Consider the following 14,650-nt stretch of genomic DNA (forward strand, 5'->3'; position numbering starts at 1 on the left):
CCATTGCTAGAGAATTGGAGAATTTTTTTTAAATGGAAGATTTCTGAATTTGAGTCTAATGCCCTCCTTTTCAATCACAAAAGTAAATTAAGCCATTATTGAACTCTTGGTAATACCTGATAAAGCAAAATGTTAATGCTCATCATGCTATTTAAAAACACAAACATAGCCCTGGCCAGTTTGGCTCAGTGGATGGAGCGTCAGCCTGCGGACTGAAGAGTCCTGGGTTCAATTTTGGTCAAAGGCACATGGCCAGGTTGAGGGCTCCATGCCCAGTAGGGGGCGTGCAAGAGGCAGCTGATCCATGATTCTCTCTCATCATTGATGTTTCTCTCTCCTTCTCCCTTCCTCTATACACACACACACAAACATACACACTAGTGTCCAATGCACAGATTCATGCACACTGAAAGGGAATTAATTAGAATATTTTAATATTGCTATTTGCCCTTTCTCTATAATAGAAGTGTCAACCAAATTCACAATTGGCAATGTCAGATCGAAACACACGTGATTGGCACCAGCGAGAGCTTTATATGTATCGCACATGCATGAGTCAACTTAGCCTTTTATAGATATAGAATAAACTTGCTTAATTAGACCTGCTTTCTGATTTAGCTAAACTTTTTCCAGCCCAGTGAAGCACCCCAACTTCTCTTTTGATGTAATTGTCAGCAACACAGCAGTAAATATCAACACGAAGCAGATTATTATTGTAGATCACGCAGGGAGAACCAAGGGTGAAATATTTAACTGTAGCAGTGTTTGACTATATTCTGTGCAGTGAGAAAACCTGAAGTCATTTTCAGGGTCCACCATTTCTTACTTCCTCTCAGTCGGGTCAAGTTTCTAAGCTTTCTAAATCTCCATTTTCCGGCTAATGAAAAGAAAATAGGATATCATGGAGTCTCCTATCTATCTACTCCAGGATTTGTGAGGATCAAATGAGGTGAGGCACGTGAAAACGCTTCACGAGCATTTGGTTAAACTGTGCAATGTTTACACCTGGCTATAAATATAAAGCAAGTCGTGTTCCTGGGCTGAAGAAACTCCAAGGAGGCTAATCGTTAGGGAGAGGAAGCCAGGCATCATTACCCGGCACCCACAGTGACTGTTTCCAGGCTGGGCTATGAGCTACATTTGTGCCATGGGGTCTTGACAGCATTGGCTGTGATTTGGTGGGGTGTCACTCTGGGGTGGTGGCGGGGCCTATGTCCCACTTGGGGGAAGCCGAGTGTTGGTTTGTCAGTGCCAGGCCCGTGGTGCCATTTATTTTTAAATGGCCAATGTGCATCAAGGCAACACCTGCGTTGAGCATCTACCCACTGGTGGTCAGTGCACATCATAGTTATTGGTTGAGACTGACACTTAGCCATACACATACACACACACACACACACACACACACACACACACACACACACACACACACACACATCTATATGTATCTATATACTAGTATATAAAAGGCTAATCTGCAAAGTATCCCCTCAGGAGTTCAACTGGGAGCTAGATCACTTGCTATGATGTGCACTGACCACCAGGGGGCAGCACAGAATGGAGGGAAGACCCAGCCAGCAGCAGGAAGGCAGGCCCACCAACTGGCAGCAGAAAGGCCCCGATCACCAGCCAGGCCTAGGGACTCTACCCATGTATGAATTTTGTGCACTGGGCCTCTAGTGTGTGTGTGTGTGTGTGTGTGTGTGTGTGTGTGTGTGATCACCAGCCAGGCCTAGGGACTCTACCCATGTATGAATTTTGTGCACTGGGCCTCTAGTGTGTGTGTGTGTGTGTGTGTGTGTGTGTGTGTGTGTGTGTGTGTACCAAACATGTAAACTTCTGAGATATTAATATTTATTTACTAAAATCATATAATTTCTATACCTAAGTTTTACTATTACCTGAAACAATCTTCTTAATCAATATCTGACCTTATTTACTTTATACATTTGATTGGGAAATGCAAGGAACAAAGTTAAGTTTTCATTGTCCATGGTTACAATAGGCGGCATCTTAAAAACTTTTAAGAAATCACTCACAAAAGTTGCCCCTGGATAGAGAAGCTGGGTAACTGGTGAACACAGAGAAATTTACTTTCATTACGTACCAATTTGTATTTGTTTGTGTATCAGATAAATATTATTCAAAGAATTCAAAACTATAGTTTATGCATCAACAGTATTTGAAGGCTAATGTCCAATGATGTGATAAAATTATTTCTATATCTCAAGGATTTGAATGATGGCTATAAAATAGGACCAAGGTAATTTTAAGTTTGAGAGATGAGAATAGCAGTAAGTCCATCTCTGTTATCCACATTTCCTCATGCTATCTTTGACCAAATATGAATAAAATAACCTCCAATAAATGCCATTTTTTAAAACATGCTTGCTTCTGTAACCAATGAATGTGACATAAACAGCCTTGTCTTTAGACGTTTAGGGGATATCTCAGCACCCAGCCCTATATAAATTTTGCATTGGTGAACTAGATATGTGTCATACTTTCATTTATCCATTATTGCTTACTTTGTTGATGACATTCCAAATTCTTGAGCCAAGACCTTTTCCTAAGCACCACTTTGTGCTCAAGGACCTGATGTCACAAGGACCCAATTGATGCCTTCCATCCTGATCTTGCTGCCCTAACTATTCCTAAAAGGTGGTAGAACCAAAAGTACCTGTCATTTCCTTAACACCAATCATCCCTGCCTTATTTCCTCCACATAACCCTCCCACATCCAACTAACCACCATGTCCTATTTTCATGATCAATATATCTTGATTTCTACTTTTCCTCTCCAATCCTAACACCACATATCAACTGCTTCCCCTTCTACATTCTGGCTTACTATAAATGCATTCTTCCCACAAATGTATTGCTCTCCTTTGCAAAAACTCCTGGTAGCTCATCATGGAATATGATCTGATCCCGTTTTCCAGTCTCATCTCAGGTAGGTAACAGCTTCATGCATTTATCAGCATCCAGCGTCATTCATAATGGCTCCTCTCTGATAGCACCTGCTACCAAACAAGTTATAACTCTACCGGCCATTGTGGCTCAGAGGTTGAACATCAACCCATGAATCTAGAGGTTACTGGCACATGCCCAGGTTGTGGAGTTGATCCCCAGTAGGGGACGTGCAGGAGGCAACCAATTGATGATGTTTCTCTCTCATCAATGTTTCTACCTCTCCATCTCTCCCCCTTCCTCTCTCTAAAAATAAAAACATTTTACAAAAAAAAGATAACGTATCTTAAAAGATGATTTGTACATTAAGGTACTCACCCCTATTGTACTAAATAGCCTTCTAACCCTCCCCACCCAAGAACATTTTCACGCATCCTATGCAAATTCCCCCCAACTGGTTTATCTTATACGCACTTTTCTCTGAACTCCTTATAACACTCAATTTTGGACAACAGGCTTCACTTGTCAAGTCACCAAATTTATCAGGCACTGCTACTGATCTGGACACAGAGCCAGTGATTTTTTTTCAAATGGGTAATGGGTACTAGATAACCAATTACATGAAGCTTTAATAAGCCAACCACACAAAATGCATTCTTAGTAACAGGAATCCAAGATTTATTCTGTGTCCCCCTGTACTTTCTTGAGTTTTTCCTTCCTTTCTGTCCACTTCCCAATCCTTGCAAATGTGGTGCAAGATAAATTATTAAGAGGTGTATCCTTTGGTTTTCCCTTTGGGCTTTTGCTGCATTGGATTGTAACTGCTGTGTTGTATTCTCACCTCTATCTCTGAGTGTGGAATTGTTCAAGAAGAAAAGCACCTTGTACCCAACTCATATTGGCTGCCTTAGTTGTAAATGAAGGAAATAGTTACTGAATGGAGCTCATATTCCAGGTCACCCATACCTACTATAGAACTACTTAGTCATTTATAACTGATGACCACTTCTGGTGTACATTAACCTACACTATTTCCAAATATGACAATGCTATAAACCTTTACAATTAATTCATGTGCCCTTTACATGGTTTTTAAACTGTTTTATTGACCAAATAGTGTTAATATATAGCCAAGTATCATGTGACAGCAACAAACCAAGTGCATTAAATTAACACTTTAATACCTTAGTTACTTTTAACAATGTAGTAAAAGTTTTTAAAGCAGAACTCATGGTAGTACTGGTACCCATGCTATTGTATGTGTGCATACTTATGTACTATGCAAAAGAAATTAACTATTAAAGGATAAACAGGAAAGAATTATAGTTAACTGTCAAAATGAATCCAAGTCTTTAAAGATAATTCAGCCAAGAGCACATGGAGTCTATAAGAGCACTGGAATCCTAAGGGATTTGTTTTTGTTGCTGTTATTCTACACAGCATCAGCTCAGATTAGAGCAGAGAAAGGCAGGCCTCCAGAGGGAAGTGTGTAATACAGAGAGGAGCTAAATAAAGATAGGATGATGAAGGGCATGGAAAATTAAGGAAATGGTAGAGGTATTGATGCTGGGTAAAAAATTTTATGACAAACTTACACAAATGGGTTCAACCAGCTAATTAATGGTCTTAAAAACCAATCCTTCCACTCTCTCTAAAAAAAATCAATAGAAAAATACCCATTGGGGCGAGTATTAAGAAAGAAAAAACAAACAACCCTCTTTCCACCCTATTAAGTATGAAGATAGAAATTTCAGCATGACTTGAGTAAATGAATGTATTAAAATATATTTATATTTCATATACTATATATTAGCTATATAGAAACAAGTTATATTAGAACTTTGGCTAACCTGACTTGATTCCATTTGTCCTTCAAAAGAAGTTAGATGATACCACTGTAACAAGTTATTACCCAAAACATGGTGGCACTCCAATTCTTCTTGACCTGCTCATATTAATTTGCATTCATTGTAACATATATAGTTCAGGATACTTACACAAACATGCTAAATATCGTATATAATAAAAGCCTAATATGCTAAGTGTCCGGTGGTCCATTCAATCAGTCAAAGCGTAATATGCTAATGATATGATAAGGCTGCTCAACTGCTCACTATGACATGCACTGACCACCAGGGGGCAGTCAGTCAACTGGTCAACCAGTCACTATGATGTGTACTGACCACCAGGGGCAGAGGCTCCGACTGGCAGGTTAGCTTGCTGCTTGGGGTCCAGTTGATCAGGACTGAGCAAGATGGGCCGAACATGTCCTGGAGCCCTCCAGTGGCCCCTCCCGTGTCCCTCCCTGGCCCCGATCGTGCACCGGTGGGGTCCCTTGGCCTGACCTGCGCCATCTCGCAATCCGGAACCCCCTCAGGGCATGTTGGAGAGCAAGATTTGGCCCGATCCCGCAGGCCAGGCAGAGGGACCCCACTGGTACACAAATTTGTGCACCGGGCCTCTAGTACTTAATAAAAGAAAAACTAAAAACACAGGAACTTCAGTAATGTTTACCCAATCACTAAGAAAATCTTAATTTAACCTGTCCTCTTAGAAACATTTCAAATAATTTTAAAGGCAATCCTGAGAAACTAACAATGCTTATTTTATAGGTAATTTTTAAAAATCTCTACAATCCATTCAATTGAACAGTGAAAAATTTAAACTTAAAGATCATAATAAAAGCAGCAAGATAAAACAGGACAGGTGGAAGGGAAGTCACATTTAAGAACCTCTTAGAATATTAGAATTATCCACTCTCAAATTGGAACTATTAACACAAAAAAAACAAGTCAGAGAAATGTTTCTTCAAACTAAGCATTACATGCTTTTCATCCTTCCAGTATTTGTGCAAAACGATTTTTCAATGTTTTTTGGTGCAATAGTCAACTTATTTATAAAGCCTCTGAGAGGATTAAGTGTACCCTTCATAATAACATACAAGGTTTACTGAATTATTTCTCTTGGATATCTTAATCACTTTGTCATTTTAAAGTTCAATTACTAGGAGGGTTACCATCATTAGACCTTCAGTGTCTGTAGAAGTGTAAATGATGATCACATAGAAGTATATACGGATAGCCACATCAATGAGAAGTTTTTGCATTTTAATGAGATAGTTCTGAACATTTCCTTATAAGTTGCTCTTAACTGCTAACCTACCCCACTTTTGCTGCTTCTGATCGTCTCTTCAATGTACATCCATGTAAGATAAAAGAGGAAAAAAATATGTAAACTTTTAAAACCAACAGTCTTCATTTTACACTCAATTAGAAAAAAATTACTTTCCTAAAGAGAACTATGAGTAAAATTTGGACATTTCAGGCAAGCATTTTAAACTTACTATAGTTCTTCTGTTCTCCTTGCTTGGGGTTCCACCAACACCAAACATTGTATCAGTATAGCCAATACACAAAAGATATTCTGTGATTTCAAAGTTTAAAAATTTAAACAAACCCTGAGATTATTGTTCCAGTTGATAAGAACTTGTCTTCTACTTAGCCCCTCTCCAGCCTCAGACAAAGAGGTCTGGACTTCCATCCATTATCCCAAATTACACCCTTTACATATTCACTCTCTCTCCACTTCTCTTAGTACTTTCTTTTTAGACATATCTCTATTTATACATATGCAGGAGTACACATCCCAATTTTATTAAAAACTGGACTCATATTCTCTGTTGGCTCTTCTTGCTCTGTCACAAACATGCAGTTGTCTGAGAATTCGTTGTTTCCCATAATTTCTCCTGCCACTCACCAGAGTCCAAGCTCAAAGATGGGGAGCAATTCTAAAGAGTTGAGATAAAAATGCTTAATAACTATTGAATAAATAAGCCATCTGCAATTCTTAGCCACACACTTCCAACTGGTAGTGAAAACAATAAATCTGTGCCATTACTCTGTATTTTTCTCCTGGATTTTCCTTCAGCCTGGGTCAAAAAATACTGCCAAACATTGTGCTATGATACTGAGAACATTAATAAAAGATTAATAAAATGCGGGCACAAAAAGTAAATATCACATACTGACCAAGTGACAAGAATGAGAAGAGATGATATGTCCTTCTACTGGGGAGCTCTTTCTTTAGAAACCTACCAAAATACCTGGGGAGACAGAGGAACCACCTGAGTATTTAGGGAGCAAGGAATCAAAGGTGTATGAGGCTGGAAAGTTCCACTGAAAGCAGATCAAATAAAGCCCTGTGCCCTACGATGTAGTTGGATTTTGATACAGACAGAAAGTGGCTGCATCTGAAGGACAGGAACAATGATCTAATTCACATTTCTAAAGGAAGCAGAAGATATTACTCGGAGAATAATTTGCAAGAGCAAAAGTAAAAGCAGGACCAGTCAGGGCACCAGTCACCTTCAGCAATACACGGTAGTGCCCTGAGAAAGAACGCTTTTACCAGGCAAACAGGTTGTCTAGTTTTCAAAATCCCAAGAACCATAGGTATTCACAACCAAAATATATAAAATCAAACAGATTCCAACATCCATCTTCCTCACCCTCAGGCAGTCACCCATACCCCAACCACAATGTTGAATATACTTACCTTCCATGTCTGTTAGTGGTATCACCATCACTCCACCATTCAAACCAGAAACTCCCAGACCACTGCATTTCCCTCTCCCCCATCTACACACCAATAAAAATGTTCAATTCATTTTACTTCTGAATTATTCCTGTCTGGAATCTGAGCAAACCTGACACTAAAGATTCTTTCAAATATCACATTGGGGGTGGGGCAGTGGATCGATGTTCCATGTGGTCCCTCTGCTTTCCATTTTCTCCATTACTCTTGTATTTTAAATAACTGACCTGACTCCTAGTTACCTAAAAGATAAAGCGCAAAACTCTTTAACTTAGATCAATCACAGTTTATCTAAACTTTCTGCCTTCTCCCCAGAACGTTATTAGCCTTTAACCACACACTCCCTACCCTCTCCCTAAAAAAAAAAATTTTTTTTTTAAATCAGTAACTGGCAAATACATACTCACCTTTAAGATCTGCTCAAGTTATCTAACTGAAGTCTTCCCAACATAGGTGTATATTTGTGTATGTTTTCAGAGCATTTGCAATTCCCTTCATTAAAACAAAATGGTCAGTATGCTTACAGCTCTACAGATACTCAATAGACTCCAAATCCCAAGAGCGCAGGGACCACATTTTGTTCATTTTTGTCTTCTCATTAGTAAACATCATCTGTCCTACAGTTGGTGTCATTCATTCACTGAACAAACATTTAATAAAGACTTGCTAGAAAATGAAGATAAATCACTCAATGACAAATAAGATCCCTACTCTCTTAGAGCTGACATCCTGGAATGAAGTAAACAAATAAATAAATATGGAAACTTCACATAAAGGTGTTTTTTTTTTTGTTGTTGTTTTTTTTTAAAGATGTGCGTTTGGGACAAGTTTTATCTTTTATTTATTTAATATTTTTAAGAATAATTTTTATTTAAATATATTTTATTGATTTTTTACAGAGAGGAAAGGAGAGGGATAGAGAGTTAGAAACATCAATGAGAGAGACACATCCATCAGCTGCCTTCCTGCACACCCCCTACTGGGGATGTGCCCACAACCAAGGTACATGCCCTTGACCGGAATCGAACCTGGGACCTTTCAGTCCTCAGGCCAATGCTCTATCCACTGAGCCAAACCAGTTAGGGCTCACATAAAGGTTTTAAGACAATTTTTTTTTTTAAAGAGAATCTTGATGACAAAAATTTTTCAGGACTTATGTTTGCTTAAATATTTTTATGAAGAGAGTACCAAGTAGATATAAAACACAAAGGAAAAGTAATAAAAGTGAAAGTAATAAAATGTAAGATTAATATGTGCAATTTATCTCCTGAGAACTGGGTATTCCAATAACTCTATTGCACTTCTGCACAAGCACCAAGTAAATTGGTCTCATCCTAATGGTATGTACTTAACAAACTTTAAAGTTCAACCTCAAATTATTTATTTAAAATGATGATAAAAATAGCCCGGCCAGCATGGCTCAGTGACTGAACATCAACCTATGAATCAGGAGGTCACGGTTCAATTCCCGGTCAGGGCACATGCCCAGGTTCTGAGTTCAATCCCCAGTGTGGGGCGTGCAGGAGGCAGCTGATCAATGATTCTCTCATCATTGATGTTTCTATCTCTCTCTCCCTCTCTAATCCTCTCTGAAAAAAAATACATATAGATATATTTTTAAAATAATAGATAGGTAGATATACAGATTAAAAATAAATGAATTATAATCACTACAGACCATGTAATGAGATTCTGGGATTACAATCATGCAAGGAAAAGATAAAAATTTATTATTTAAAACTAGCACTACCCAAAAGAAAAGTGCAAACATAAGAATTTTTAAATTTCTTAGAAACTAAGTTAAAGAAGGTAAAAAGCAAGATAAAATTAGTATATATACTATTAAGTATACATATTTTATTTAAGCAATATAGTCAAAGTATTGCTTCAATATGTAACCATGTAAAAATTAAAAGATATTTCACATTCATTTCTTCATACCAAAACATTTGCAATTGTGTATATTTTACACCTTTAATTCAAGTGGTAAAATTTCTTTGATACTTGTAGAGTTCATTAAATTTAGATGCACACACCCATGTCATTCCAAGTTTGCTTACATTTGATAGCTGAATTTAAGTTAGTTACAGTTGCACTGGTCCTATTCCTAAGATTCAACAGCCACACATGGCCACCACACGGGATAGCACTGCTCCCACAGTGCACTTTACTGCATCCACTTATAACACCACAGCTTTGTTTGGCCAACAGACTAAAGTAAACAGAATGTTGCCCCTTCATATCCTGAGAAAGGCAATTTCTAGTCCCCTTATCTAAAATAGCTACTGTCCTTTTCTCTACCCTTTTGACATTAAGTTATTTCAACTCTTAGTCACTCTTTGTCCCTGCAGATCTAGAACACATGTGCCACAGGGAGCTGAGGGCTGGTCTACTTTATGCATAGCTATATCCTAAGTGTCGAGACTGCAAGAAATTGTCTATACAGCAATTGTAGAAAACCAGTATTGAGCATTTCAAATCTTGCTAAAACTACTTTTCCACACCCCTGTATTTGATACACATGATTCTTATATGATCTATAAAAAAGAATTACAAGCCCTGGCCAGCAATTCAGTAGTTAGAGCATAAGCCCACACACATAGGGTCTCCAGTTGGATTCCCAGTCAAGGGCCAATACCAGGGTTTTGGGTTCCTTCCCCACCCCTAGTGTCCCTCGCACATTCATGTTTCTCTCTCCTCTCTCTCCTCCTTCCCTCTCCCTTCCATTCTCTAAAAATCAATGGGAAAAAATATCCTCCAATGAGGATAAAAAATTTAAAAAAGTATGACTAGGAACTCATTGTGACAGATAGTTTTCTTCCATATTGATCAATTGGAAAATAATCCAAATTGAGATCTGTAGTTTTAATCAACCTATGGAATACCTCATAGGTCTAAAAGATCATAATATGACACATTATACTTTAATTTTACCTTACCTCTCACACTTGTAGCACAAATACTAGGACGTAGATTAAACTTAATCTTCCTAAAAGCACATTATATTTATTGCAAGGCAGAAACATCTGAATACGTATATTCTATATTGTACTTCCCACCCACCCCCAAATTTGGAGTATGTAATTTTCCAAAAACTTCTGATCTTCCTCGTACTAATATTTTAAAAGCATTAATGGCTCCAGGTATATATACAAATAAGAAACAAACGAACAAACAAAAACAAACAACCCAAGGTCTTTTTAAATTTTCCTAGTTAATCATCATGCATAAATCTAAATAGTGCCAATAGTTCACATGTAAATTTAAAACTTTAATGTCTAGTAGGATAAAAGTCGGGCTATTATCACATAAAAATGTATGGGAGGAGGAAAAGCGAAGAGTATAAGGGAAACCAAATGAGAAACTCAAAATTCGTTTTATTTTTCTGTATTCATGTGCCCAAAAATAAAGTTAAGCACTAACTTCTGTAGAGATATAACTAACTCATTGTAATCACAGGATTTCAAATAATTTATTGATTGGAATAATTGAACAGAAAAATAAATCTTATCAAGAAACTAGCCTCATAAATTTTTTTAGCAGATGAGACAAACTTTTTTACTCTCATTAGCCCTCATAAGAATTGCTCAGTTGGAAAACAGGTTAAGAAGCCCCTTATGGTAAAGCTGACTCAAAGTCCTGGGCTAGAAGCAGCAAGGAATCTTGACTCCTTAATTTAAAAAATGAGGGAGAGGTGGGTTGGTGCAAAGTTAAAAGATAAAAGGATTGATAAGAGGACTTCCTTGATCTCATATATACCTTTCCAAAGCCAAACACATTTGTACCTCACACAAAAAATACAAAAAGCTTGGACAAGTGAACTTCCTGGGAAATTGAAAGCACATTAAGCTATGGTAGTCTTTGGGAAGCAGGAGAGGCACGCAGATGACATCTAGATTAAAATCCTATATAATAAAAGGTTAATATACAAATCAACCAAATGGCAGAATGAACGGTCACTATGACACACACTGGCCACCAGGGGGCAGACGCTCAATGCAGGAGCTGCCCCCTGCTGGTCAGTGCACTTCCATAGGGCAGTGGTCGGCAAACCGCGGCTTGCGAGCCACATGCGGTGCTTTGGCCCCTTGAATGTGGCTCTTCCACAAAATACCACGGCCTGGGCGAGTCTATTTTGAAGAAGTGGCGTTAGAAGAAGTTTAAGTTTAAAAAATTTGGCTCTCAAAAGAAATTTCAATCATTATACTGTTGATATTTGACTCTGTTGACTAATGAGTTTGCTGACCACTGAGCCACATAAAAAGAGCTTAGAAGTTTTCCTTCCTCATGGATTTTTTGGAATAGTTTGAGGAGGATAGGTTTTAGTTCCCTTTGAAGGTTTGGTAAAACTCCCCTGTGAAGCCATCCGGTAAAATGATAGACACATCTTTTACACAAGTGGGTACAGGATAGTTAACAGTCAACAATTAACAATAACAATGAGAGGATTTAAGGTTTCTGGCCTGGTGAACTGGTTGCATCCTGAGGGGTCTGGAAAGGGGGAGTTACCTTGACATCCCAAAGGAATGTTATCCTGGATGCAAAAGACAATAGACAGGCTTAAAGCAAAGATAGACCTTTGTCTGGGAAGATTCTGCCTAGGACATGACGACCTGCCATAAACTGCTTTTAGTTAAAAGGTTTTAAATTCAGACCATCTTTTGTGGTTACTTTAGGTCAAGCATGTAAAACTCATGGCCCGTGGATTGCATGCAGCCCACAAAGGATATTTTTGCAGCCCAGCCAATATAATGGTATGTAAGAAATGTTTTAATAAAAATTTTGTAGACTAATTTTTACAATATCCTGTTATACATAATTATTAATAACGAACTACAACGTTCACTAATGACTGATTACTATAATTGTGTTGAATTCATTTCCCTCACACGCCTCATGTGCAGGCGCACCATTTCTCTCCACTAATACTAGCAGCGAATCTTTTAGCAGCTAACTGCCACGTCATTAGTCTTGGACTGACTTGTTTGGTGTTCCTAACAGGAACTATTTCGCTTTCGAAGAACAAGCAAAATAAGTTTATTTGCATTACGCTTATTATTTTGTGCAGTTGTTCAGTGTCCGATTAGTTAGTATACAAAGAAAAAATATTTTTATTAAAATGTTCTATTATTTTAACCATCACTCATTTATTTCAGTCCTTCGCATTCAACTTGTCTCTATCGAAATAAACCTACAATTCTATGAAAATTGAAGCTTTTGTTTTTTTTGCAACCCACATAAACCTTATTTGGCCCGTGTTAGCCTTTGAGTTTGACATGCTTGTTTAGGTCTCTAAGTTTGCAAGGCTGTTATGCAGGCATTCCCTACATAGCATGTAGCCGCTTTTTGTCTGAAACAGTGGTTGGCAAACTCATTAGTCAATAGAGCCAAATATCAACAGTACAACGATTGAAATTTCTTTTGAGAGCCAAATTTTTTAAACTTAAACTTCTTCTAACGCCACTTCTTCAAAACAGACTCGCCCAGGCCGTGGTATTTTGTGGAAGAGCCACACTCAAGGGGCCAAAGAGCCGCATGTGGCTTGCGAGCCACTGTTTGCCAACCACTCGTCTAAAACAATACACAATATACCAGGATAGTCATTATGTAACAAAATCAACCAACAAAAACACTGCGTATTTTGAGTAACACCAGAACAGAGGTTCTCAAAGTAAGGTCCCTAAACCTATTATCAGTATCACCTGGGACCTTGTTAAAAATGTACATTATTTAGCCCCCTTTGGGACCTGCTGAATGAGAAACTACTGGGTAGAGGTCCAGAAGTCTATTTTTTAATGAGCCCTCCAGGGAATTCTGAGAACAAACAAGTTAGGGATTTTGTTCTCCCGCTGCTTTTCTATCAGCCCTAGGAAAGGATCCAGTCACGCAATAGGACCCCTTGGTAAATACTAGTACAATCAATAAATGCATAAAGGGAAGTTCTGAATGGCATAGCTACCCCAAAAATTCCACATGGCTGAAAAAATATCACTTTGTACACAATTACTCCAATTACTATGTTCAGTTTGCCCAACTATTGGCTCCATAGTGATCCTAATGTTTAAAATATTCTAACCAAGTCCAAGAACATGTAAATATTCTAACCAAATTAAAGCATTAACATTATAATCACTCAGTTAAGTCACTAATGCCTCCAAAACTAAAAAGGTCAGAAACTATTAAGAGAATCACTTCGTGCGTGACTTTTTCTCATTACATTATAAAAAAAGATATGTAAATCTAAGCAATGTCTCACATATACCAATTGACATTATCTAATAATCTGTATACCCTGGGGCAGTGGTCTGCAAACTCATTAGTCAACAGAGCCAAATATCAACAGTGCAACGATTGAAATTTCTTTTGAGAGCCAAATTTTTTAACCTTAAACTTCTTCTAACGCCACTTCTTCAAAATAGACTGGCCCAGACCGTGGTATTTTGTGGAAGAGCCATACTCAAGGGGCCAAAGAGCCACATGTGGCTCACGAGCCGCAGTTTGCCAACCACTGCCCTAGGGGAAAATTAATGGAAATTATTCTGGCAAAATATACAATAAAATAAAATGTTCTTTATTTTCACATATGATAATATGGATAATTTGAAAAAAAATAAACTTAAGCACAGAAAATGTTATTCACCGTGATAAGGATTGTTTACACAGTTCTTCTAAAATCCAGAAACATACTTAAAAATCTCACATTTACAAAAGTCTATCTGAGTGACAATCTGCATAAGAGATAGAACAAGAAAGACTATGTCCTAGAGATCCAATCATAACATAAAACATAGTAAACCACTGTGGCTTTTCATTTAAGAGTCTGATACTACCTTAAATATATATATTTTCTACCTTAAATTGAGATGTATAATCTATACTAATAATAGAGGAATATACAAATTAGTCAGGATGCCCTCATGCAATGACCAAACAGCAGGCTGCGTGGGGCGACCAGACTGGCAGGGAGGGGCAGTGAGGGGCAAAGAGGCCGGTATGGGGAGGCAGTTGAGGGCGACCAGGCCAAAAGGGGGGCAGTGAGGGGCAACCAGGCTGGCAGGGGGGGGGGGGGAGCAGTTATGGGCGATCAGACCAGGAGGAGAGGGCAGTTACGGGCAATCAGGCAAGCAGGCAGAGGCGGTTAGGGGTG

At 38.2% G+C, this 14,650-nt stretch overlaps 1 protein-coding gene across 17 annotated transcripts in view; it reads right to left on the reverse strand.

The window, feature by feature from the left end:
* Positions 1-14,650, reverse strand: part of PSPC1 (paraspeckle component 1) — a 141,422-nt gene that overhangs the window by 27,339 nt on the left and 99,433 nt on the right. For 3 of the 17 annotated variants that reach the window (XR_013960251.1, XR_013960252.1, XM_080662158.1), the window contains exon 7: positions 6,073-6,098. The exons of 13 other annotated variants lie outside the window; for them this stretch is intronic. Coding sequence is in view for 1 of the 4 variants with exons in the window: in XM_080662158.1 (XP_080518284.1) it covers positions 6,073-6,098 (26 nt within the window). In the remaining 3 variants the exon portion in view is untranslated. Of the gene's footprint in view, positions 1-6,072; positions 6,099-6,938; positions 7,013-14,650 lie in introns of those variants that run through there. One more of the 17 variants, XR_013960256.1, reaches the window with a different exon arrangement.

The sequence above is a fragment of the Plecotus auritus genome (assembly GCF_963455305.1).
Source record: "Plecotus auritus genome assembly, chromosome: 3".
Lineage (NCBI taxonomy): Eukaryota > Metazoa > Chordata > Mammalia > Chiroptera > Vespertilionidae > Plecotus > Plecotus auritus.